This window comes from Brassica rapa, chromosome A05 (assembly GCF_000309985.2).
Source record: "Brassica rapa cultivar Chiifu-401-42 chromosome A05, CAAS_Brap_v3.01, whole genome shotgun sequence".
Taxonomy (NCBI): Eukaryota; Viridiplantae; Streptophyta; class Magnoliopsida; order Brassicales; family Brassicaceae; genus Brassica; species Brassica rapa.
Window position 1 is genome coordinate 7,568,220 of NC_024799.2, and position 19,978 is coordinate 7,588,197.

A 19,978-nucleotide genomic window follows, 5' to 3' on the forward strand; every position below is an offset into this window, starting at 1 on the left:
TCATGATAATTAATGTTTAATTGTTACAGACATATTTAAATTATTTTTATTTTTATTAAAATATTTATTATTAACCTACGTAAAGTTTAATTAATGATAAATAATCATAAAACATTAAATATAATTTTTATATTAAAAGTTAAAAACATCATATAACTTGAGATATAAAGTATGTTAATTGCCATGAAATGGATGGAGTAGTAAAAGGTATACACTAAAAAGTTTTTTAAAATTTTAATAATAAAAATAGTATATGAAAAATAATCTTCGCTGAATAAAAGTTAATAAAGTTTTCAGTTGTATATATGATGTCTTTATGGGATTATATTTAAGAAAGAGTATTTATTGATATTAAAAAGTACTCTCTCCGTTTTTTTTATATATGACGTGGAATTTTTTTGTTTCAAATTATTTCACGTTTTCAATTTTCTATGTAAAATTTATTACTAATTAATGCTAGATGACCAATGATATTATAGTTTCTATTTTATTATTGGTTAAATTGTGGTTAGATAAACAATTAATAATGTTTTTGTTTAGAAATTAAATGTTTCTTAATCTATGTGCACAATCGTAAAGCCTTAAATATAAAAAAACGGAAGGAGTAGTATTTCCTTAGCTTGAACAAAAAAAAGAAGCTAATTAGAGTTATTTTCTATTCACGATACGTATGTAAAAGTATATCATACACAAGCTCAGGGACCTAAGTATTCATTATTCAGTTAGGTTCCCCAACGTCCAACACTAATTATTATACATTCGCATTCCATTATTCTCGACGCTTCCTAGCTCTTCCTATCTAGATATATAGCCTACTTTCCAGTTGGAAAAAGGGGTTCAATAATTAAATGCTTCACTTAAATATATATGTAAGAACCAGCTATTAACAAGATTTTTTTGGGTCACTAAGTTATTAACAAACAGTATCATACATGATCAAGCATTTGAAAGTCTTTGAACAAATGCAAACTATAGATAAACGATAAAATATCGCAAGTTATCTTTCAAGACCAAACTGGCTTAACGTCGTAGGTTAATTTGTTGATACAAACGGTTGCATATTTTTAGTGAACTAAACTCTACCTAAAACAGACAATGCAAGTTTATGTAAATGTTGTGAGCTTAATCGTCCAGAAGTTGTTTTATATATTTTCTGAATTCTAACACCGTAGGTACCTAGGAATTTCATCTATGATCGAATATCAGTTCTCAAAATTTTAGTTGGTCATGACCAAATTATGTATAAAGAGGAACTCTCTAAACTCTAATTAAAATCATGGAAATTTATTTTTGGTAAAAAGGTTCATCATGGAAATATGAAGCAAAGTTTATATGCGCGATGATGAGATGTAGAGTTCAGCCGAGGAAAACGGTCAGGACATAACGAATATATTGCAAAACTCAAACTAGTATGAAGTGTTTTTGAGCTTATTATCATGGAGATAAGAATCTCGGACTTCGATAACGAGTTAAGGACATCGCTTTCTGTGAGGGATGGTAAATGTATAATATTCCAACTTCTAAGATATATATTAGTGCATGTGTTTTACCAAAAAAAAATATTAGTGCATGTGAGAAGAGTTACAAGAAATGGTTTAGAATATATGTCATTTCAATGCATTTGAATACTCAGAAGATTTTTGAAAAAGAACTCGACAAGTAATCATGTTTAATATAGAGTAATTTATAATGGTTGGCCTACTAGTAATTTACTCGGTAAATCAATCGAAAAAATAAACAATAATTTGCATGGTAAATCAATATCTTGTTTTTTTTTTTTACTGTGTAGTCCAAACCATCCATCGGATGAAGTAGAATCAAGACAGATATGATAGAGGACATAAGACTTAGATATCCACGTACGGAGACAGTCGAGATACTACAAAACCATAAAATACTTTGGATCTTTATTTAGAACGGTCCAACCCACCACTGCATCATGTTACAATGATGCCAATGAGCTTTATGAGAACATGTGAGAGTCACGGTATCTCTCCCAGTATAGCTCGATCTGTTGCGAATTAACCTGGAAAGTTCTCTTCACTACCAATTCGCCAAACTTATTCACGGAGGAATAGTTCAGTAGTCTTTCATAGAATAAAATTATATATTTTCAGTAAAAATTAATTGAATTGGGTATGATCTACTTTTTAAAAGTGGAACTGATGGATAAGATATAGAGGGCTAACTTAAGTTTCACGACTTGCAAGTATAAGGTGGAACCGTGGAATCTTTTGGGATGAAGGCAGATTTTGCATGCGCGTATGCTTTTTCTAAAGACATTAAATTAAAAAAACCTGCAATTCTTTTTTTTCTAATTCAACTTTCGGAAGTCTTCAAGTTGACGACAAATTTGACACTTTTTAGTTTCTGCTTTTTTCCTCTTATTATATTTTAATTGTGGTCTATGATAAACATACTCAAATCTAGATCGAGTGGACTATTTAATTGATTGTTTCTACACACACATAAATATGTTAAATATATTGTTTACAAGTTATAACGAGCTATTGGAAACGTTTCTAACACCTTTTTAAACTGGCTTTAGATACCTATTTATAACTGCATGGGATTTCTATAAGACTATAACTTTGGTTACTCTCAAAAATGAATTATAAGATTATTCGTCTTTATCAATGTTACATTAATGTGAATTATTAGATTGTTCGTCTTTATCAATCATATAACTTTGTTTACTCGCAAAAAAAAACAAACAATTAAAGTTTTTGATAACTAAACTGAAGAAATTAAATTTTTAATTTTAACAGAAATTTGTAACTTATATCGTCGGCATAAAATGCTATTTTATGAAACTAGGGGATTTATTTTTCATTTTTCTTTTAATTTGGAAGCAAAAGTATACTATTTATGTTTATATAACCAAAAGTTTAAAACAAACGAATGTTTACAAAATTATCTTCAAAACTCTAAACTAATAATCAAATCTATAACGAAATGGTTGTGGTAAGAGGAAAAAAAAGTCTGAAACGTATGTTTCATTGCCCTCTTTTTAGTGGAACGAGAAAAAGCTGGTGTGTATCATTATCAACGTCTTGAATAATAAGGGAAAGATGTTTAAAATAATCACAAAAAGGGAAAATTTATTACATAAATGTTAGAGTTGTAATTACAAGGAAAAGCAAAATTTTCAGACGATGACCTTAATCATAACTCATAAGTTCCTAACACTTTTTGCTCTTTTAAATTCGAATCTCATTCAACATTAGGCTTTAATCATGGTTATCCACATGAAACAATCTTCTCTCTCCTTGCATAGTATATAGAAATAATTGGGAAACTATTCTATCAATAATACTTGTACGTCAATCTATTTCATTGCCCACTCCGTTTAACATATAATTTCTACCGACCAACATTTGTGTATATTTTTGGTCAAAAACATACATGTATATATGTGCGTGTGCTTTTTTTCACATTGGTTATGTATGTTTAATATGGCATGCACGCATGATTGAAGAATAATGATTGAGGAATTTTTTCTGTAACAGATAAAATTGAAATAAATATGTGGCTAAGAACTCAAGGAAGGACACATGTTGAGACATGTTGATATGCGAAATGGGAATCTTATTATAATATAAGGAACAAAGGGTTGAAAGCAAAAGGGTATATTTATTTAGTTTACTTTTCCTATTCTGAACCCTTAACTTCTGCCATCCTTTCCACCAACAATACTCCTCCATATCTCTCTTCTTCGTCTTCTTCCCCTTTAATTTTACACCAACTAAACATATCGAGAAAAGTATTTTATCTTCTTTTCTTTTCTATTCTATCAATTCTATTGTACTAATATATCTCTTTAAAAGAAAACCCTAGCTAGACCAAAGATTCCAGTTCTTTTGTTGTGAGGCCTCTTCTCTTGTTTTGTTTTTCTTCATTTTTTTTTTTTGGTATCTTGGGGACATTGAATCCTGTGACTGCCATGGCAGAACTTTTGGGGATCTGCGTAGATGGGCTACTTCTTGTATCACCTTTCAGGTAGCTGTCTCCAGCCTGCATCAGATGTTATTAAACTCACTACACACCAAACACAACCACAACAACAACAACAAAAACGGCAACCATTTTGAAGAGCCAAACAAAAACAGCACGAAAGTTTCCTCCTCAAGCTGATAAAACCCCCCCACTAGTCAAGAGCAGTGTCATTTTGAGAGGTCAACAAAATGGGACTTAAAGGTTATAGCGCCGGAGATGGAGTAGGAGAGATAATAGAGGTTCCAGGTGGTCACATAATTCGAGCCACAGGACGAAAAGACCGTCACAGCAAAGTTTTCACATCTAAGGGTCCACGTGACCGGCGCGTGAGACTCGCAGCTCACACGGCGATTCAGTTCTACGATGTGCAAGACCGGTTACAGTATGACCGGCCAAGCAAAGCCGTGGACTGGCTCATCAAGAAAGCTAAAGCTGCCATCGATAAGCTCGAAACCACTCAAGAACCACCGGAGAATGATACCACTAAACCGGGATCTTCTTCTTCCGAGCCCAACTTGGTTGATACTCAAACGCAGTTTGTAGCGGCCAATCTTGATCCTGAAGACGCAATGAAAACGTTCTTCCCGGCGACAACAACTACAAGCGGCGGTGGTACGAACATGAATTTCCAAAACTACCCTCATCATCACGATGCCGACAATATAGTTTCAAGAACAACAACAACCACACCGAACCTAAATCAAGATCTTGGTCTCTCTCTTCACCCATTTCAAGGAAACAACATCAACAGCACAGTAGTTCCCGAGACCAACAACTTCGCCACGTCTCATTTCGAGACATTTGGGAGAATCTCTGGTTGGAACCATCACGACTTAACGATGACGTCATCGTCGTCACCATCTGAACAACAAGAAGAGCAAGAAAGAGGTAACGGTGGTTTCATGGTGAATCTTCACCATCATCAACCATCGATGATGACATTGCTTAACAGTCAGCAACAACAAGTGTTTCTTGGTGGCCAACAACAACAACAACGGGGTACCCTTCAGTCCAGTTTATTCCCTCACTCGTTTCGTTCTTGGGATCATCATCATCAAACAACGTCGGACAATCATCATCATCATCATCACAATCAAGCTTCTCCTGTGATGTTTGCTTCTTCATCACAGTATGGTTCTCATGGGATGATGATGATGCAAGGCCTCAGCTTCCCCATCCATGGAGAAGAACCTACTCAACCAAACTCTTCTTCTTCTCCTCCAAACTCACATCTCTAAACACAGGTTTGCTTTTAGCTATCTAGCACATTTAAAGAAAACTTTAATTAATGACTCTAAATTTTTTTATTAATCAACCCATATGTTTCTCTTTGATTTTCATTGTAGAAGAAAAGGGTAAGAACAATGGAGGTTTCTCATATATCAGGACACGGAGGAAGAAGGATGAATTAATGAGATGGAAGAAGAGTACGCGATATATTAATTGTTTTACCATCTATGATCTATCCATATGTTTATAGATATGTGGTTTCAGTTATTATGATTCAAGACTACTTCTACTACTCTCTTTTTAGTATTTTTATTATTCAGTTTTGCTTATTTACTTTATGGTTCTGCATTGATCATCAAGACTATGATACTGAATGAGATGGGTTCTATGTGTGTGTTTCCCTTTAATATGTTCTTGTGTTGTTATTTGTAATCTCATTTTTGTTCTATAAGTGAGTTATAATTTTCTGGATTTTGCTTGTGGTTTTTTTTATGTCTTATACTAAGTAATGTTTTCCAGTTAATTTTGAAGTTGAAATATTTAGAACTTTACGGTCGTAGAAACTAGTAATTGAAGAATAAGAGCTGCTCATCATCCTCTGTGCAGCTATCATTCATTAAGATGGCTTCTGAATTCTGATGCCTTTAGCTATCTGCTAAAAAGTTGCGACTATTTAATAGAAAAGTCAACATTGTAACAAGTTTGGAATTTTGTGTGCAAAAGTTGCTATTGAGTATTCAAGCTCTGTGACAGAGATACTAAATGATATTTCAGTCTGCTTTAGTTAGGTTTCTTGATTTTGAAAGAAGTTACATCTCTTTAAAATAATGGGAATAGTTATATGTACAGTCTCATACACATAGGGAGAGAACGACACTGATCACTGTTTTGGCAGTGGTATATAATTTTGTGGGATAAGTTTGATGAAATAAAAGATGATATAGGTTAAAGTGTTTTGTACTTTTTAGTCACATGATGACCATCATTTCTTTATCCCAACGATGATCATCGTTTTCACACGAGACGTTAAAAGCTAAGAATTTTCGTACTAATATGAAAAGTTTGAGTACAATTTATTATTACTTTTCTTTTGCCAACTAGTATCATCTATATTAGTTAAATATAGTTACTTATCTGATATGAAAATGACCACTTTGGCATTTTGACCAAGGATTGTGCTTAAATTTATTGGAATATGTCAAGATAAAAATCGAAACAAATCCCATAAACATTATTTCACAAATAATAATCTCTAAAAATTGCTCAAGAAAAAAATAATAACATGGTTTGATAAAAAATATGTGACATGCTTCCATATTATATAACATGTACGTAAAATTTTAGTGGTGAAAATTTTAATTTATGACAAACTTTCTAAATAAAATGTAACTAAATTTAACTATATACTGTAAACAAAAATAAAATATCTAATATTACTAATATGCAAAAAGTAATATAATCGTAAATAAAAGCAAAATTCACATCACTTTTGGTGATAATTTTAGCAAATTTTATATAAATATCTATTATTTTTAAAATTTGTAAGTGTATCTTAAATTGACTTGAATTCATTTCATATAACTTTTTTTGAAATAAAGTATTGACTATTTCTATATCATTATTAAATTAAATTTTCTTTATAAAATTTTATCTTTTTGTAGTTTTCTGAAATATCTATATATAATAGGAAACCACTTTTTGTCTTCGTTGATGTAAGCAATTTTTTATAGGAAAATAAAAGTTAAATCGAACGCTAAGAATCGCTTTTTTATAACAATCTAATGGTCAAGTTTTAGTTTCGTTTAAATGTATGATGTCATCAGTAATCTAAACGGTGTTCTTAACGTTTCGTGTTCGAATCATCGCTTTTCAAAAGACACAACCCCTTCTTCTTGTACCAAAAGACACAACCGCTTCTTCTTGTACCAAAAGACACAACCCTTCCAAAAGAAAATTTCTTAACAAATTTATATATTGTTTATTTGTCACTTTGTCATGCCATTGTTCTTACTCCCTTTCATTTTTAATGTCCTACTGTTTTCGTTATGGAAACAAGTGTTTAAAAACACAGCCGAGTTGACGCAAAATCGGCCGAGTCAGCGCTTCAAGAGAAGGTGATGAGTCGGTCATTAGGTTGTCCTAGGCGATGCTTCGAGTTATAACCATGTCAACCCAAGAGATATGAAAGGGCGGCGTGTAACTGTGAAAAACGAGCTGAAGAAAAAAAATTAAAATCCAACAGTCATATGATAGTCATGGGTTGATCATGGGTTGATCAAACGCTGTGTCTCTCGGTTGGAGAGTGTTATCTGGGAGTGTTTCTTTTCGGCCATGGTTTTCCATTGGAATATTTAAGTCGGCATAGGTGTCACGTTTTAAACTCAGAAAACCCCCATGGCATCATAATTGGAACAATTAAGAATTGTGAATTTACACTGTTTTCTCCAGGCCTGTTTTCAACTGCCTGTTTTGGATACATGCTTAAAATTTCCAAGAGAATATAAAAACATCATAAGAGATTTTATGTATATTATCCCATGCAAACATATTTAGTTGTTGGTTAGCGACAAACAAAAATGTTATAGAAACCTAAAATTTATAATTGTTCAATATTCTTAACTAAATATGTATGAAAGAAAAGTCAAAAACACAAAAAACACATCATACAGTCTCTTTTCTTTGTTTTAAGTTTTTCTTTTTCTTTGTTTTAAGTTAGTTGCATCTAATTTTTGTTAACAACCACTTATTCATAAAAAGTAGCAACTTTTGACACTTGTGTCTTTTCAAAGGTGTCGTCGCTGGCCTTGAAATGGAAATCAGTATTCGTCGTACAAACGAAATTTAGATTTTCTCACATTTCAAATTTGAATGGATATTTCTTGGTTTACACATTTCTTACTTTGGTCTTGAAAATACATATTTTAACAATTTATTTATTTGTTTAGCAGCACAAAATATATTTAATATTTAATTTTAAATTGTAATGTTTTATGTTTCCATCCAACCAGCTTTCTTTTATAAACCTCCTTTGTTTGAATCGAATATTGGTTTCATTTCTACAGCACTTAAAATAAGTGCTGTGAAATTAGCATTGTTTTATGTATTAAAATTTTCCTTAACTGTATGTATTGATAAACAACATTTCACGTAAGATTAAAGTTTCCAGTGCACAAGAAAAGATTAAAGTATCCAGCAACATATACGATATCTTCTTTGTGTTTAGAAAGTGTGAAAATTATCTTAAATATATTACTTTATTTTGTTAGTATTTCCAAATCCATAGTTTATATTTAAGCAAGTACATTATTATCTAAGTGAACAAACTTTTTAATTAAATAAGTTATGATTTTAAAATAAATGATTAAATCTTAATTTTCCTATAAATTCAGAAATGAGTTTTCTATAATTTTATTTTTCTACATTTTACATTCACAATTTAAGTTATCAAAAATTATTGTTTTAACTATATTATTCATTATGAAATGAAAAATATTAGACACAAAATATATTTTATAATAATTTTAAGATCAAAGTACTTTTATTAAATTACTGTTTCAAGTTTTTTACAATATAATTGTTCTACATTTAAAAAAAAATTAATATATAATACTTTTCCATGATTTCGAGAGAATTTGGCTGGTTGGGATTGTGTAGGAGGAGGTGAATTGAAATACATCTTTTTGGTGACGAACTCTCTCTCCTCTCGTGTTATTCATTTTCTGTAACTTTTAATTTCTTACTGTATCATCTAAAATATTTGTAACAATCCAATAAAAATGGTGTCAATAAAAATCAAGCAGAAAAACACTAATGAGCGGTGAAGATTGTATTACATATCTTAAATTTATTGAATTATGTTGAAAAGGTATTATTCTAATACGCGTCACAATGTTTTCACTAAAAATAATAAAAAACAAAAATTCAATATCTTATGAATCGGTATAGAAAAATATATTTGTAGTCAATCAACATTTAGATGAACATTGCTATTAAACCTTTCATTCAGTTTTGCAAATACTATTTTTGTAAACGTAAAAAAATGATAAATATTAATTTCTACAAGAGCTTATCTATCATAGGATCTTTCTTAATCATATAATAATTATAAATGACTTTAACGATGCAATTTTCATTATAATTTCTTTCATTACCATTAATTATAAATATTATATAGTCCAATTATACATTAGCTTTGTAACAGATTCTTACAAGAAATATTGTAATTATTTTATCTTTTCAACTCTATTTTTTCTCAATTTTTATGACATATTCTCATTTAAATATTATAATGTCCAGTTATTTGAAAATTTTACCAAAACAAATTATTGAGAAAGTATTAATCTCATTGTTATTCGATTGTTGCTATTGTGTGTTTCAGAAAACCATATTTACTAGATGGTTATATATAAAAAAATGTTAATAGATGTATAAGATATGATTTACATTCTACTTTCTTTATTTTTTGATGAAATTTCAAATTTATTGATCAACTAGGTAAAAGAATTACATTTACAAAGAATCAGATTATGAAGAATATACTAAAAGAAGAAAAAAGAATAGGGAGATCTATAGAAAGACCCCCATCTACCTAAGCCGTGAGCTCGAACCATCTCTGTAGCAGTCCAGCATATCGATGCTGCGGGTCATACTTCAGCGACACTATCCTATTTCTCATTGATCTATCAATGGCCTTATGCATTCGGTTCGTCGATACCCAGTTGCCCTGATGCCGCCTTGAGTTTCTCTCTCTCCATATGTGGTAAATGACTGTTTGGAAGATCATCTTGAGCAGGATGGAGTCCAGTCTATTTGCCCTCTTGCGTTTGATCGCATTGAGTGTGGTAGACCAGTCAGGGTTGGTCCTGCGTCCAAAGAACCCTCTCACTAGACCTTCCCAGACAGTGAAGGAGTAGGGACAAGCAAAGAAGAGATGATCTCTTGTCTCATCCCTTTCTCCACAAAGTCCACACCCCTACGTGATACCCCAACTCCTCATCCTATCTCCGGTAGAAAGCCAGTTTTGCACTGCTAGCCAAGTGATAAAAGCGTACCGAGGTGTGCTCTGCGTGAACCATACAGCCTCAGACCAGTCTACCTTAGGCTTTTTGTGCCTAATCTGCTCCCAGGTTCTTGCAGTCGAGAAACTTTCTTGAAACTCGTCCTCTCCTTGCTTCCACAGAACCAGATCCTCTCCCCTGTCTTCATCAGGAACCGGCATTGCAAGTATCTGATTGTATAGAGTCTGGAACCTCCTGCTGCGCTTATTCCTCAAACTCCAACCATCACTGGAGACCGCATCACATACCAGCGCTCTTCGCGGTAGGCCCAAATATGTTCTGCCAATGGCCCCTGTGACATCAATCAACTTCCCTGCACCCATCCAATTATCAAACCAGAAAGACGTATTTGATCCATCTCGAACCTCCATTTTCATAAACTCATACGCTAAGTCCCTTAGCTTAAGTAACTTCCTCCAAATCCAAGATCCCTTACTGTCATCCCTCACATCCCAAAAAGAGTTTTGTCTAAGCAGATAATGCTTAATCCAACAGACCCATAAGGATGTAGATTGAGTAAAGAGCCTCCATATAAGTCTCAACGCGTAGACTTTAGAAGTATCTCGCAGCCTCCTAACTCCAAGCCCTCCTTCTTCCTTGGGATAACACACATCTGCCCAACTCACCTTAGCCTTGTGGGTTTGTGTTGGCGATCCCGACTAAACGAAGGCACTACATTCTACTTTCAACAAATATGTTTAAGACAATTCAGTCATTATCAATGTACAATTTTTTTTTGACATCCACTCATGCACACTTCAGTCATTACCAATGTTTGTATTTTATACCAATATTGACTGCTCACTAAATTAATATGTTCATCCTTATGTTGGTATGTTATGTAAAATTTGAACCTTAAGTATTACTGTAAAATGCCTTAAATATTATAAGATAATATTTTATAGTTGATCGTAAAATTATTAATTATTTCAAAATTGCATATATTCATTTAGTCTTATTTACAGTTATTTTTGGATATACCAGAATCCATATCAATTGTGTAGTTTTTCTCTATGATGTTAGTTCATTACGAAATTACAAATCCACTAAAATTTTATACTTGAAACATCTTATTAAAGGCACCATATTCTAGCAAAATTAGTATTTTAATTTTGGTGCCCAAATTTATAATAAATTAGTGGTTCTTTTCAAACATCGCAATAGAACAAATTAATTTCATCTTATTTGGCAATTATGTATCCTTTAATATATATTAGGTTTAGCATTAATTACAAAGATTAAGTATAAACTAAACTTTTTTATGTGTCATCATTTTCATTTCAAATCCACTAAAATTTTATACTTGAAACATCTTATTAAAGGCACCATATTCTAGCAAAATTAGTATTTTAATTTTGGTGCCCAAATTTATAATAAATTAGTGGTTCTTTTCTAAAATCGCAATAGAACAAATTAATTTCATCTTATTTGGCAATTATGTATCCTTTAATATATATTAGGTTTAGCAGTAATTACTAAGATTAAGTATAAACTAAACTTTTTATATGTCATCATTTTCATTTCAAATATTTTATATAATTTTTATTTTTAATTCTATTTAAAATTTAACGTCTTTCCCCCGCAAACTGCGGGGGTCCTTATCCTAGTGTTAATAACTACTAACTCATATATCACCATTAAATTTAAAATGATTCTTAATTAAACTTCTAAAAATATGTCTAGTATGCTTTTTGCTTAATTATTTTACCCTCAGTTTAGCACTTTTTCTATCAAACTTACAACCTAGTTTTTATTTGTCTTTTATTTGCATTACATCTACTAATGTTTAGTTTAATTCGAAACTAAAATCTATTGAGTAATCATTAGTCTCTGTGAATTCAACTCATGAATACTATTGCAGAAGAGCTCATTAAGGATAATATTGAGAATATCATCTGCTACCTCCACCGGCTTGCTTTCTCCTTCGCCGTTTTTGTTGTTGTTTCCAGTAAGAGTCTGACCTACCTTGTAAGACTCCGATCTACATCTCTTTCTACATTTCCTCAGCTATTTGTTCCTAGGTGTGACAGATCTGATCCATTTTCTCATCTTATGTTATGTTGAGTGTGAGAGTAGAGATATGTGGTTGTGTTGCTGAATATAATCCCTTATGGCTTGTTTGACAACTCCATCAATAGGAGGTCACATGGTGGCTAGTGTAGAGTTAATATCCGAATAGACTACTTCCCTATTTAATTTTTAGAAATGTATAACTGAATTCTGAGTTTAACATGACTTCTCAAATTCCACTGATCCTTATATATACGGTAACCATCACATGAACATTGAGAATAGATAGGAAAAAAATATACATAAATAAAATTATAGAAATAAGGAGGAATTATTATTCCTTATCATATTTAAAGAGAAACACATTTGTTCTATATTTCTCTAAATAAAAAGAATGAAGAGGAATAGAAAGTAAAAACTATCTCTTATAAATGATACAAAAAATTTATGAGCATGAAAGAATGCATTATTCCTCTTCATTCCTTAGTCATCATTCATAGTTTTACACAGCTGAATGGGTACTCTATCTTCTCAAATTTCTCTAGTTTCTTGATCACTAAAATTTGTATTGAGTTTTTTGTATCTTTTCGATTCAGATGACACTTAAGGAAGCTATAGGATACATTTGCCTCAGATGAACTTATTGAGGTAACATTGTCCATCACCAAACCTAAGTCCAGCTAACGATGAACCATGAGGAACATTTTGTTTCTGGCTTCTTATTTATGTTTTTATTGGTTTTAAACTTTTAATGTGTTCAGGTTACTCAAAAGGTAATTCGGTTGAGGAAAAGATGTTTAGACGATAACAAGCGTAAATCCATGATTTTGTCAAACGAGCCAAAGAACTTTCAACTTAACTTTCCTGTTCAGTCTTTAGTAAAAGCTGACTTTGTCTGGCTTTTTGTCACAGTCTTACATGGATATGTAAGAGGAACATTCAGCTTATATAGATTCATAACTTATTCGCGAAGGTGCATTCTTCTACTGAATAACTAAAAAGAAGATAGATTCATGTCAAAACTAAGAACCAATGAATCCCCTATATATTAATTGAAAAGTATTTGAAAAGATGTAACCTCAATTTTGTATTAATTAAAAAAGACTCCTTGCTTATGTGGCACATCTAAATGCCTTCTAAATCTATTTTCTAAGAATTCTAGAGCACCTAATATAAAGTATAGTTCAATCTAAAGTTGTCCCGTTTTTCCATAATTATATAACACTATAGAACATTATATTAACATAAAATATAAGAAGTATATATTTTTTCCTTAAATAAAAGCTACGGAATTACCTAATATAATTTACATATATAATGCAATTAATGATTATGAATAATAAAGATTTGATAACAATTTTTGCATCCTTCTTCATTTTTGTTTAATTTTATATTATTTAAAAAATTAAACAATCACATTAACCATATAATAAAAATAAATAGATTTTTTCTTATATCTTATATTTTGAATTTTTTAAAATGACTTTAAATTACAAAAATGAGGAAACATTATATGTTATATTTTTTTTAAACGGCTTTAAAGTACAAAAATGGGGACACCTTATATGTTATATTTTTCTTATATGTTAGATTTTTTCTTATATGTTATATTTTGAATTTTTTAAAACGACTTTAAATTACAAAAATGTAAGTTTTTCTTAAGTATATGATTAAAAACATTAAAATGACATGTATCAATTCGATGGTTGGTCTGAAAGCTTTTAAAACCATATGGAAGATAAAAGTCAAAATAATTCAACTGTGGAAACAATACTGTTCACTTTTTTCAAGAATGTGTTCGATGAAAAAAATAAGGTTTTTATGTCATAATTTGTTTAATGTCCACTAAAGAACATTATATTAACCTAAAATATAAGAAGTGTGTATTCTTTCCTTAAATAAAAGCTACGAAAACCTAATATGATTTACATATATATGATAATTAATTATTATGAATAATAAAGATTTGATAACAATTTTTGCATTCTTCTTCACTTTTGTTTTATTTTATATTATTAAAAAAACAATCACATTAACCATATAATAAAAAATAAATTTTTTCTTATATGTTATATTTTTGATTTTTTAAAATGACTTTAAATTACAAAAATGAGGAAACTTTATATGTTATATATATTTTTTAAAAACAACTTTTAAAATACAAAAATGATGACACCTTATATGTTATATTTTTCTTATATGTTAGACTTTTTCTTATATGTTATATTTTGAATTTTTTAAAACGAATTTAAATTACAAAAAAGTAAGTTTTCCTTAAGTATATGACTAAAAATATAAAAATGACATGTATCAATTCGATGGTTGATATGAAAGCTTTCAAAACCATATGGAAGATAAAAGTCAAAATAATTCAACTGTGGAAAAAATACTGTTCATTTTTTTTCAAGAATGTGTTCGATGAAAAAAATAAGGTTTTTATGTCATAATTTGTTTAATGTCCAATCCTATCAGCCCATGATAAATTAATTATAATTTTGTTCCATAATTTTTAATAAAAATTGATCCGATAATAAATTATATAATAACAACAAAAAATATTGTATATGTATAAATAAAATGATCAAATATATAAATTATCGATAATATATACAAATAAACTTACCCTGCGCAAGGCGCAGGTATTATCCTAGTTTATCATTATAAAGCGTCTTGTGGGTGGTTGTTCAAAAAAAAGAAAAAAAAAAGCGTCTTGTAGGTGGCCTTGGATCTATTTCATAAGCCACAGGTCTTAAGTTGTATTTTCAATTTGTATCTTCACTTATTTACTTTTGTGGGTACTTGCAAAAGATAGTAATGTCTACTACGTATATACGACGAGTTAGTAACCGCCTCGGATCAATAATATATTTTTCTTCATGAACTGCAAAACATTGTAATGTCTATACTATCAACATACGACGAGATTAAGGTATAAACTATTGGAAAAAAATCTTTGATTTCTTTTTAATAAGAAGTTAAAAGAAAAAGAAATATTTGAGCTTATAAGAGAATCCATTAAGGGGAAAGAAAACCAAACGCCAATGTAAGTAAATAACAAAAAAAATTCAACTCATAAATCTCAAAGCAACACCTAACATAGCAAACATAATGTTTGAAACAACAAAATCAAGAAGAAACTAGGCTTTTTAGAAGAATTAAGGAGAGCATGCTTAAGCCACTCCACACACGAGGGTTTGAGACCGCATTGTGAGGAAGTGAAGCAATCGTTGCATCATCTACTGGAAGAACCACAAGAGGATCCTCTAAAGGTGGCGAAGGAGAAGGTTTAGGTTTAGGCGTAGGATTAGGCTTAGCATTAACAGGATTAGGTTTAGGGTTAGAAGAAGAGGTGTTGTTTTGTTGAATAATGGTAGTATTCTGCAGAGAAGCAGGCATGACTAGGACCTCCAGCTTTTGACCAGCTTCGCAGTGACCAGTAAAACCGCATATGAAGTAATAGTGCCCGGTTCTGTTAAGTTTAACCGGTTCATACTCTGATTTATATCTTGCCAGAGCTGAGTTAGGGTTGCACGATTCATAATCTCTGAAGTTCACTTCAATCACGTTGTGGATATCCTTGTTGTATTGAAAGATGAGAGCATCTCCAACGTAGAAAGTCTTTGAAGAAGACCATGTCTTGTAATAGGCAACCCCCATCTTTGTCGTCCATCCGTTGAAGTCTCCAACCTCGTAAAAGGATGCAGCATGAGATAAACCGATTAGTGGTAATACCACAATTAACAAACTCATGATTGTGGTCTTCATGGTCGATGCTGATTCTTTCCTTGATCGAGAGGTCGAAAAACAATGAGAAAACAGATATTAGATAGAATTTTTTTGTGAGGACATTGTTTAGATTTGTTCCTGTATATATAGTGTTTTCCCATACTTTCTTTTCCTTTTATGATTATGATTCCAATTAATAGTGTTTGAATGGTCCACGACGGAGTGAATTTGTTTATTTTTTTCTTTCTCGTTCTTTTTATTTATTTATTTTGTTTTGGGTTAAAATTTTCCTATTCCTTAACCATTCAAAAAATATTTTACAAATATTGTCCCGATTTTATTTAGAATTCGTTAAGAATGGATAAAGGGCATTAGTAAGCTTCCAATACTTTTCAACTTACAAAAATTAAATTAATTTCTCATATAAAAAATGTTAGCAGGTTTTTTTCTTGTCCTTGTTGAAAATTTATGAAGGGCAATTCTTTTAAATAGACAATTTTCAAGTTTTTGTTACAAAAATAGACCCTAAGACGAAAAATGACCAAAATGTTTTATTAAATAGATAAAAAGAGTCTAAAATACCTTAGATATATAAATACAAAAAAAATTATAGTTTTAGATTATATGCTTTCAAATTCAAACTTTTTTATAAATTTTTTTTTTGAAACTTTCTTTACAATTTTTTTTATTATTTTTTTTTTGTAATTCGAAAATACTTTTTGAAACTATTTTTCAAATTTTTATTTTCAAATTTTTAATATTTATTTTTTATTTTATAAAATTTTAAAACTCAATCCTAAATCGCCACCCCTTAACTCTAAATCTTAATGTTTGGATTAATTAATTCTAAGGTATAATTATATATTTATCTCTTTATTGAAACATTTTAGTCATTTTGATCTTTAGTGTATGTTTGTAACAAAAACGTTTTTAATGATATTCGGGAATATTTCTCATTTATGAATGTTCTTAGTTCAAAACCTTGTTCTTGGGTTGGCTTGGGACCTTGGGTTACTTGATCTCGCGGGGTTTTCTCATTCATTCTCTGATACAAGAGACTAATGTGGTTGTTGTGGTAGTTGTGATGAATGGTTTTCTTTGAATCCACCTTGGTTTTCTTTCGTCGTCTACTTTCCATTTACTGGAAAAGCCCGAATTAATTTAAACATATCTACCGTATACGCATTGTTTGTAGCGAAGACATACCTATAAAGTAAATCAAATGACTCAGGAAAAGATAATTTCCTTTTTCCTTAATTTTGACGTTAATTTCTTTTTGATTCACCGGCCCTAACATTGATATATTTAGTAGCTGATATGAAAATAAGAATTACATAAAGATTGTATGTTAATTTGATATACGGGGAAATCATTATATTTTTTTTAACTCTTAGACATTAATAAAAGCCCTTGAATTTGACAATTTACAAAAAAAAAAAAAGTATCACTTTTTGATGTCTCGTGTACTACGGAGTCCAATTCAACTGTTTAATATATCATCTGCTAAAGTGCAAGAAGTATATAATTTAAGTGCACAAACGGAAATCAGAAAGAATGAATTAATTTATTATTTTGAAGTAAACATGCAAAACCATTGAAGGAAAGAAAAATAACTATACGTCCAACATAAAATTTCAAAGGTAAAAACTACAAAGTAAGAAGTAGAACCAAAAGGAAATAAAAAGTGTGTGGAGTCTATCAAAATAAGATGAAAAAAGGAAATAAAGAAATTAGGATGTAGGATCCGATCCAAACACTAGAGTTTGAAGCTGCGCTATGTGGGACTCGTGATGGTTTCTTCTGGTACCTTGGACCATTATTAACCGTTGAATCAGGCAAAGGAGACAAGGATAAGCTTGGTGACCGGACCTGTCTAGGAACAGGAGCTGCAGCCGGACCTAACGAGGCCGGAACGCTAGTTTTGTCCTATGTTGCAGTCAGAGCCGTGCTTACCCTTGTCGAAAAAGACAATGGCCTTAGACCCCATCATTTTTAGTTAATATTTAGGGCCTATTTTATATATAAAATGCATTAGTTAGTGTTATATATGTTTATATACTGTACATAAAGAGTTTGATTGTATATATATATATATATTTAGATTTTTGTTTAGATTCTCTTTTTAGATTTCAATTATAAACATAGTCACTATATCTATGCGAACATACCGAAATCTTATATGAAGATCATTTGAGAAAATATTTGCCTTAAATGTTGTCAAAAGAAAAAAAAATTGACTTAGGCCTCTGAAAACTTCGCACGGCACGGGTCGCAGTGACCAGGAACTCCGCATATAAAGTTGTGGACACCTGCTGCTTTCGTTAGAGTGACCGTGTCACTGTGTCAGACCCGGTTCATATCTTTCTAATGCATTAGATGGTACACACAACTCAAAATTGTTGGGGGTGACTTATTGACGTACGTCGTGGTAGTCTTTGTTGTTTTCGAAGATCAAAGAGTCTCTGACTTGAAAAGTTCTTGAAGAAGCCCATGCCTCATAATCAACGCCCATCATGGTCCATCCTTTCGTGTCTCCGACATTGTGAACGGTGCCCCCAACAAAGAGTGCCACAAAAATCATAAAAGAAGCGAATAAGGATTTGTTCTTGATCAAAGCCATGATCGATGTTTTGTTCTCTCTTTTTTTTTAGGAATGAGAGAACTAAACAAGCTAACAAATCAAGTGTGGAACTGATATATGAAGTTTTGAGTTTGTTTGATGAGAATTTGAGAGGTCGCTATGATGTTTATGTAGAGCATGGGGTATCGTTTGAGCTAAATCCTTTTCCCTTCAGGATTTTAAAGATTTTTAATTTATATTTATTCAACCAAATATAACTTGGTTAATTATAATGTTGTTTTTCTTCTGTATATGGGATATCTATACTAATAAAAGAGACATTTTGAGGCTTCATAGAGCGTCTACATCAGCAAAAAAAAATTATCTCGAAAGATGACATGTGGCATTAACAAAAAATAAAAATAAAAATACATATAAAAAAAGTAAATATACAATATAAGAAATAGAAATATTACATTAAACAATAATAAATAAATATACAATATAAGGAAAATAAATAAAAAGTAAATATACAATATAAAGACAAATAAATAATAAGTAAATATACAATATAAGAAATATAAATATTACATTAAACAATAATAATAATAATCTATACTAATAAAAGGGACCTTTTGAGGCTCCATAGAGCGTCCACATCAGCAAAAAAAACTTCTCCCGAAAGATGACACGTGGCATAAAATATAGTTTTACATTTTAATATTATTAATTTTCAAAATTATTAATAATATGTAAACATACAGCATAAAAAATGGAAAAACTACATTAAACATAAGTAAGATTACCATTTTTCACTTTAAAAAAAGAAGGCTTATCTCCATAATGTAACATTACTGTTTTATAAAAAAACAAAAACATTATATATAATTTTGAAGATAATAAATACTAGGTGTCTTGCCCGCATATGCGGGCTTAATCGTTTACAAATATTTATTAGTTTATTTTTTATTAATTCAAAAACCAGCATAATAACTTATTATTTATGTTTTCAAAAAAATTAAATCAAAAATATATATATATATATGTGAAAAAAATCTAATTAAATATGTATGTTTAATTAAAATTTATTAAAGATAACATTGACTTTAACCATTGAATTTATTATAATTGTTTTATATTTTATTTTTAAATTTTATAATTGAAAAATGTTTTAAGAAAACAACACAATATATAAGAATTATCTTATTTTTTTAAAAAATAATATTATTAATAAAATTTCGTTTTTGATTATATAATTAATTATATATAAAATTTATTAAGGGTATAAACGATATTAACCGCTCTAACTTTTAACGTGAGAGCTTGATTCCAAAATTTACTTCGCAAATAATAGTATAGATATGTAAACATACAACATAAAAAATGGAAATACTACATT

General features: G+C 30.3%; 3 protein-coding genes across 4 annotated transcripts; 1 reads left to right on the forward strand and 2 right to left on the reverse strand.

Annotated features, from left to right (window-relative positions):
• Window positions 1-3,661: 3,661 nt before the first annotated feature.
• Window positions 3,662-5,697, forward strand: LOC103867916 (transcription factor TCP10). 2 transcript variants are annotated; one of them, XM_009146011.2, is made up of 2 exons: window positions 3,662-5,240; window positions 5,346-5,697. In XM_009146011.2, the coding sequence occupies exon 1, from the start codon at window positions 4,185-4,187 to the stop codon at window positions 5,232-5,234; it is 1,050 nt and encodes a 349-aa protein (XP_009144259.1). In that variant the 5' UTR covers window positions 3,662-4,184; the 3' UTR covers window positions 5,235-5,240; window positions 5,346-5,697. The 2 variants fall into 2 exon arrangements, with proteins under 2 accessions (XP_009144259.1, XP_009144258.1); XM_009146010.3 differs by having other exon boundaries at window positions 3,666-5,240; window positions 5,343-5,697.
• Window positions 5,698-9,814: 4,117 nt separating this feature from the next.
• LOC103868241 lies at window positions 9,815-10,654 on the reverse strand. Its single transcript, XM_009146353.1, has 2 exons — window positions 10,278-10,654; window positions 9,815-10,175 (listed from the first exon to the last, which is right to left on the reverse strand). Exons 1-2 carry the CDS (start codon window positions 10,652-10,654, stop codon window positions 9,815-9,817), a joined length of 738 nt encoding a protein of 245 aa, XP_009144601.1.
• Window positions 10,655-15,419: 4,765 nt separating this feature from the next.
• Window positions 15,420-18,639, reverse strand: LOC108871867 (blue copper protein-like). The gene is made up of 3 exons (XM_018658876.1): window positions 18,442-18,639; window positions 17,827-17,945; window positions 15,420-16,077 (listed from the first exon to the last, which is right to left on the reverse strand). Exons 1-3 carry the CDS (start codon window positions 18,637-18,639, stop codon window positions 15,420-15,422), a joined length of 975 nt encoding a protein of 324 aa, XP_018514392.1.
• Between the last annotated feature and the right edge of the window lie 1,339 nt (window positions 18,640-19,978).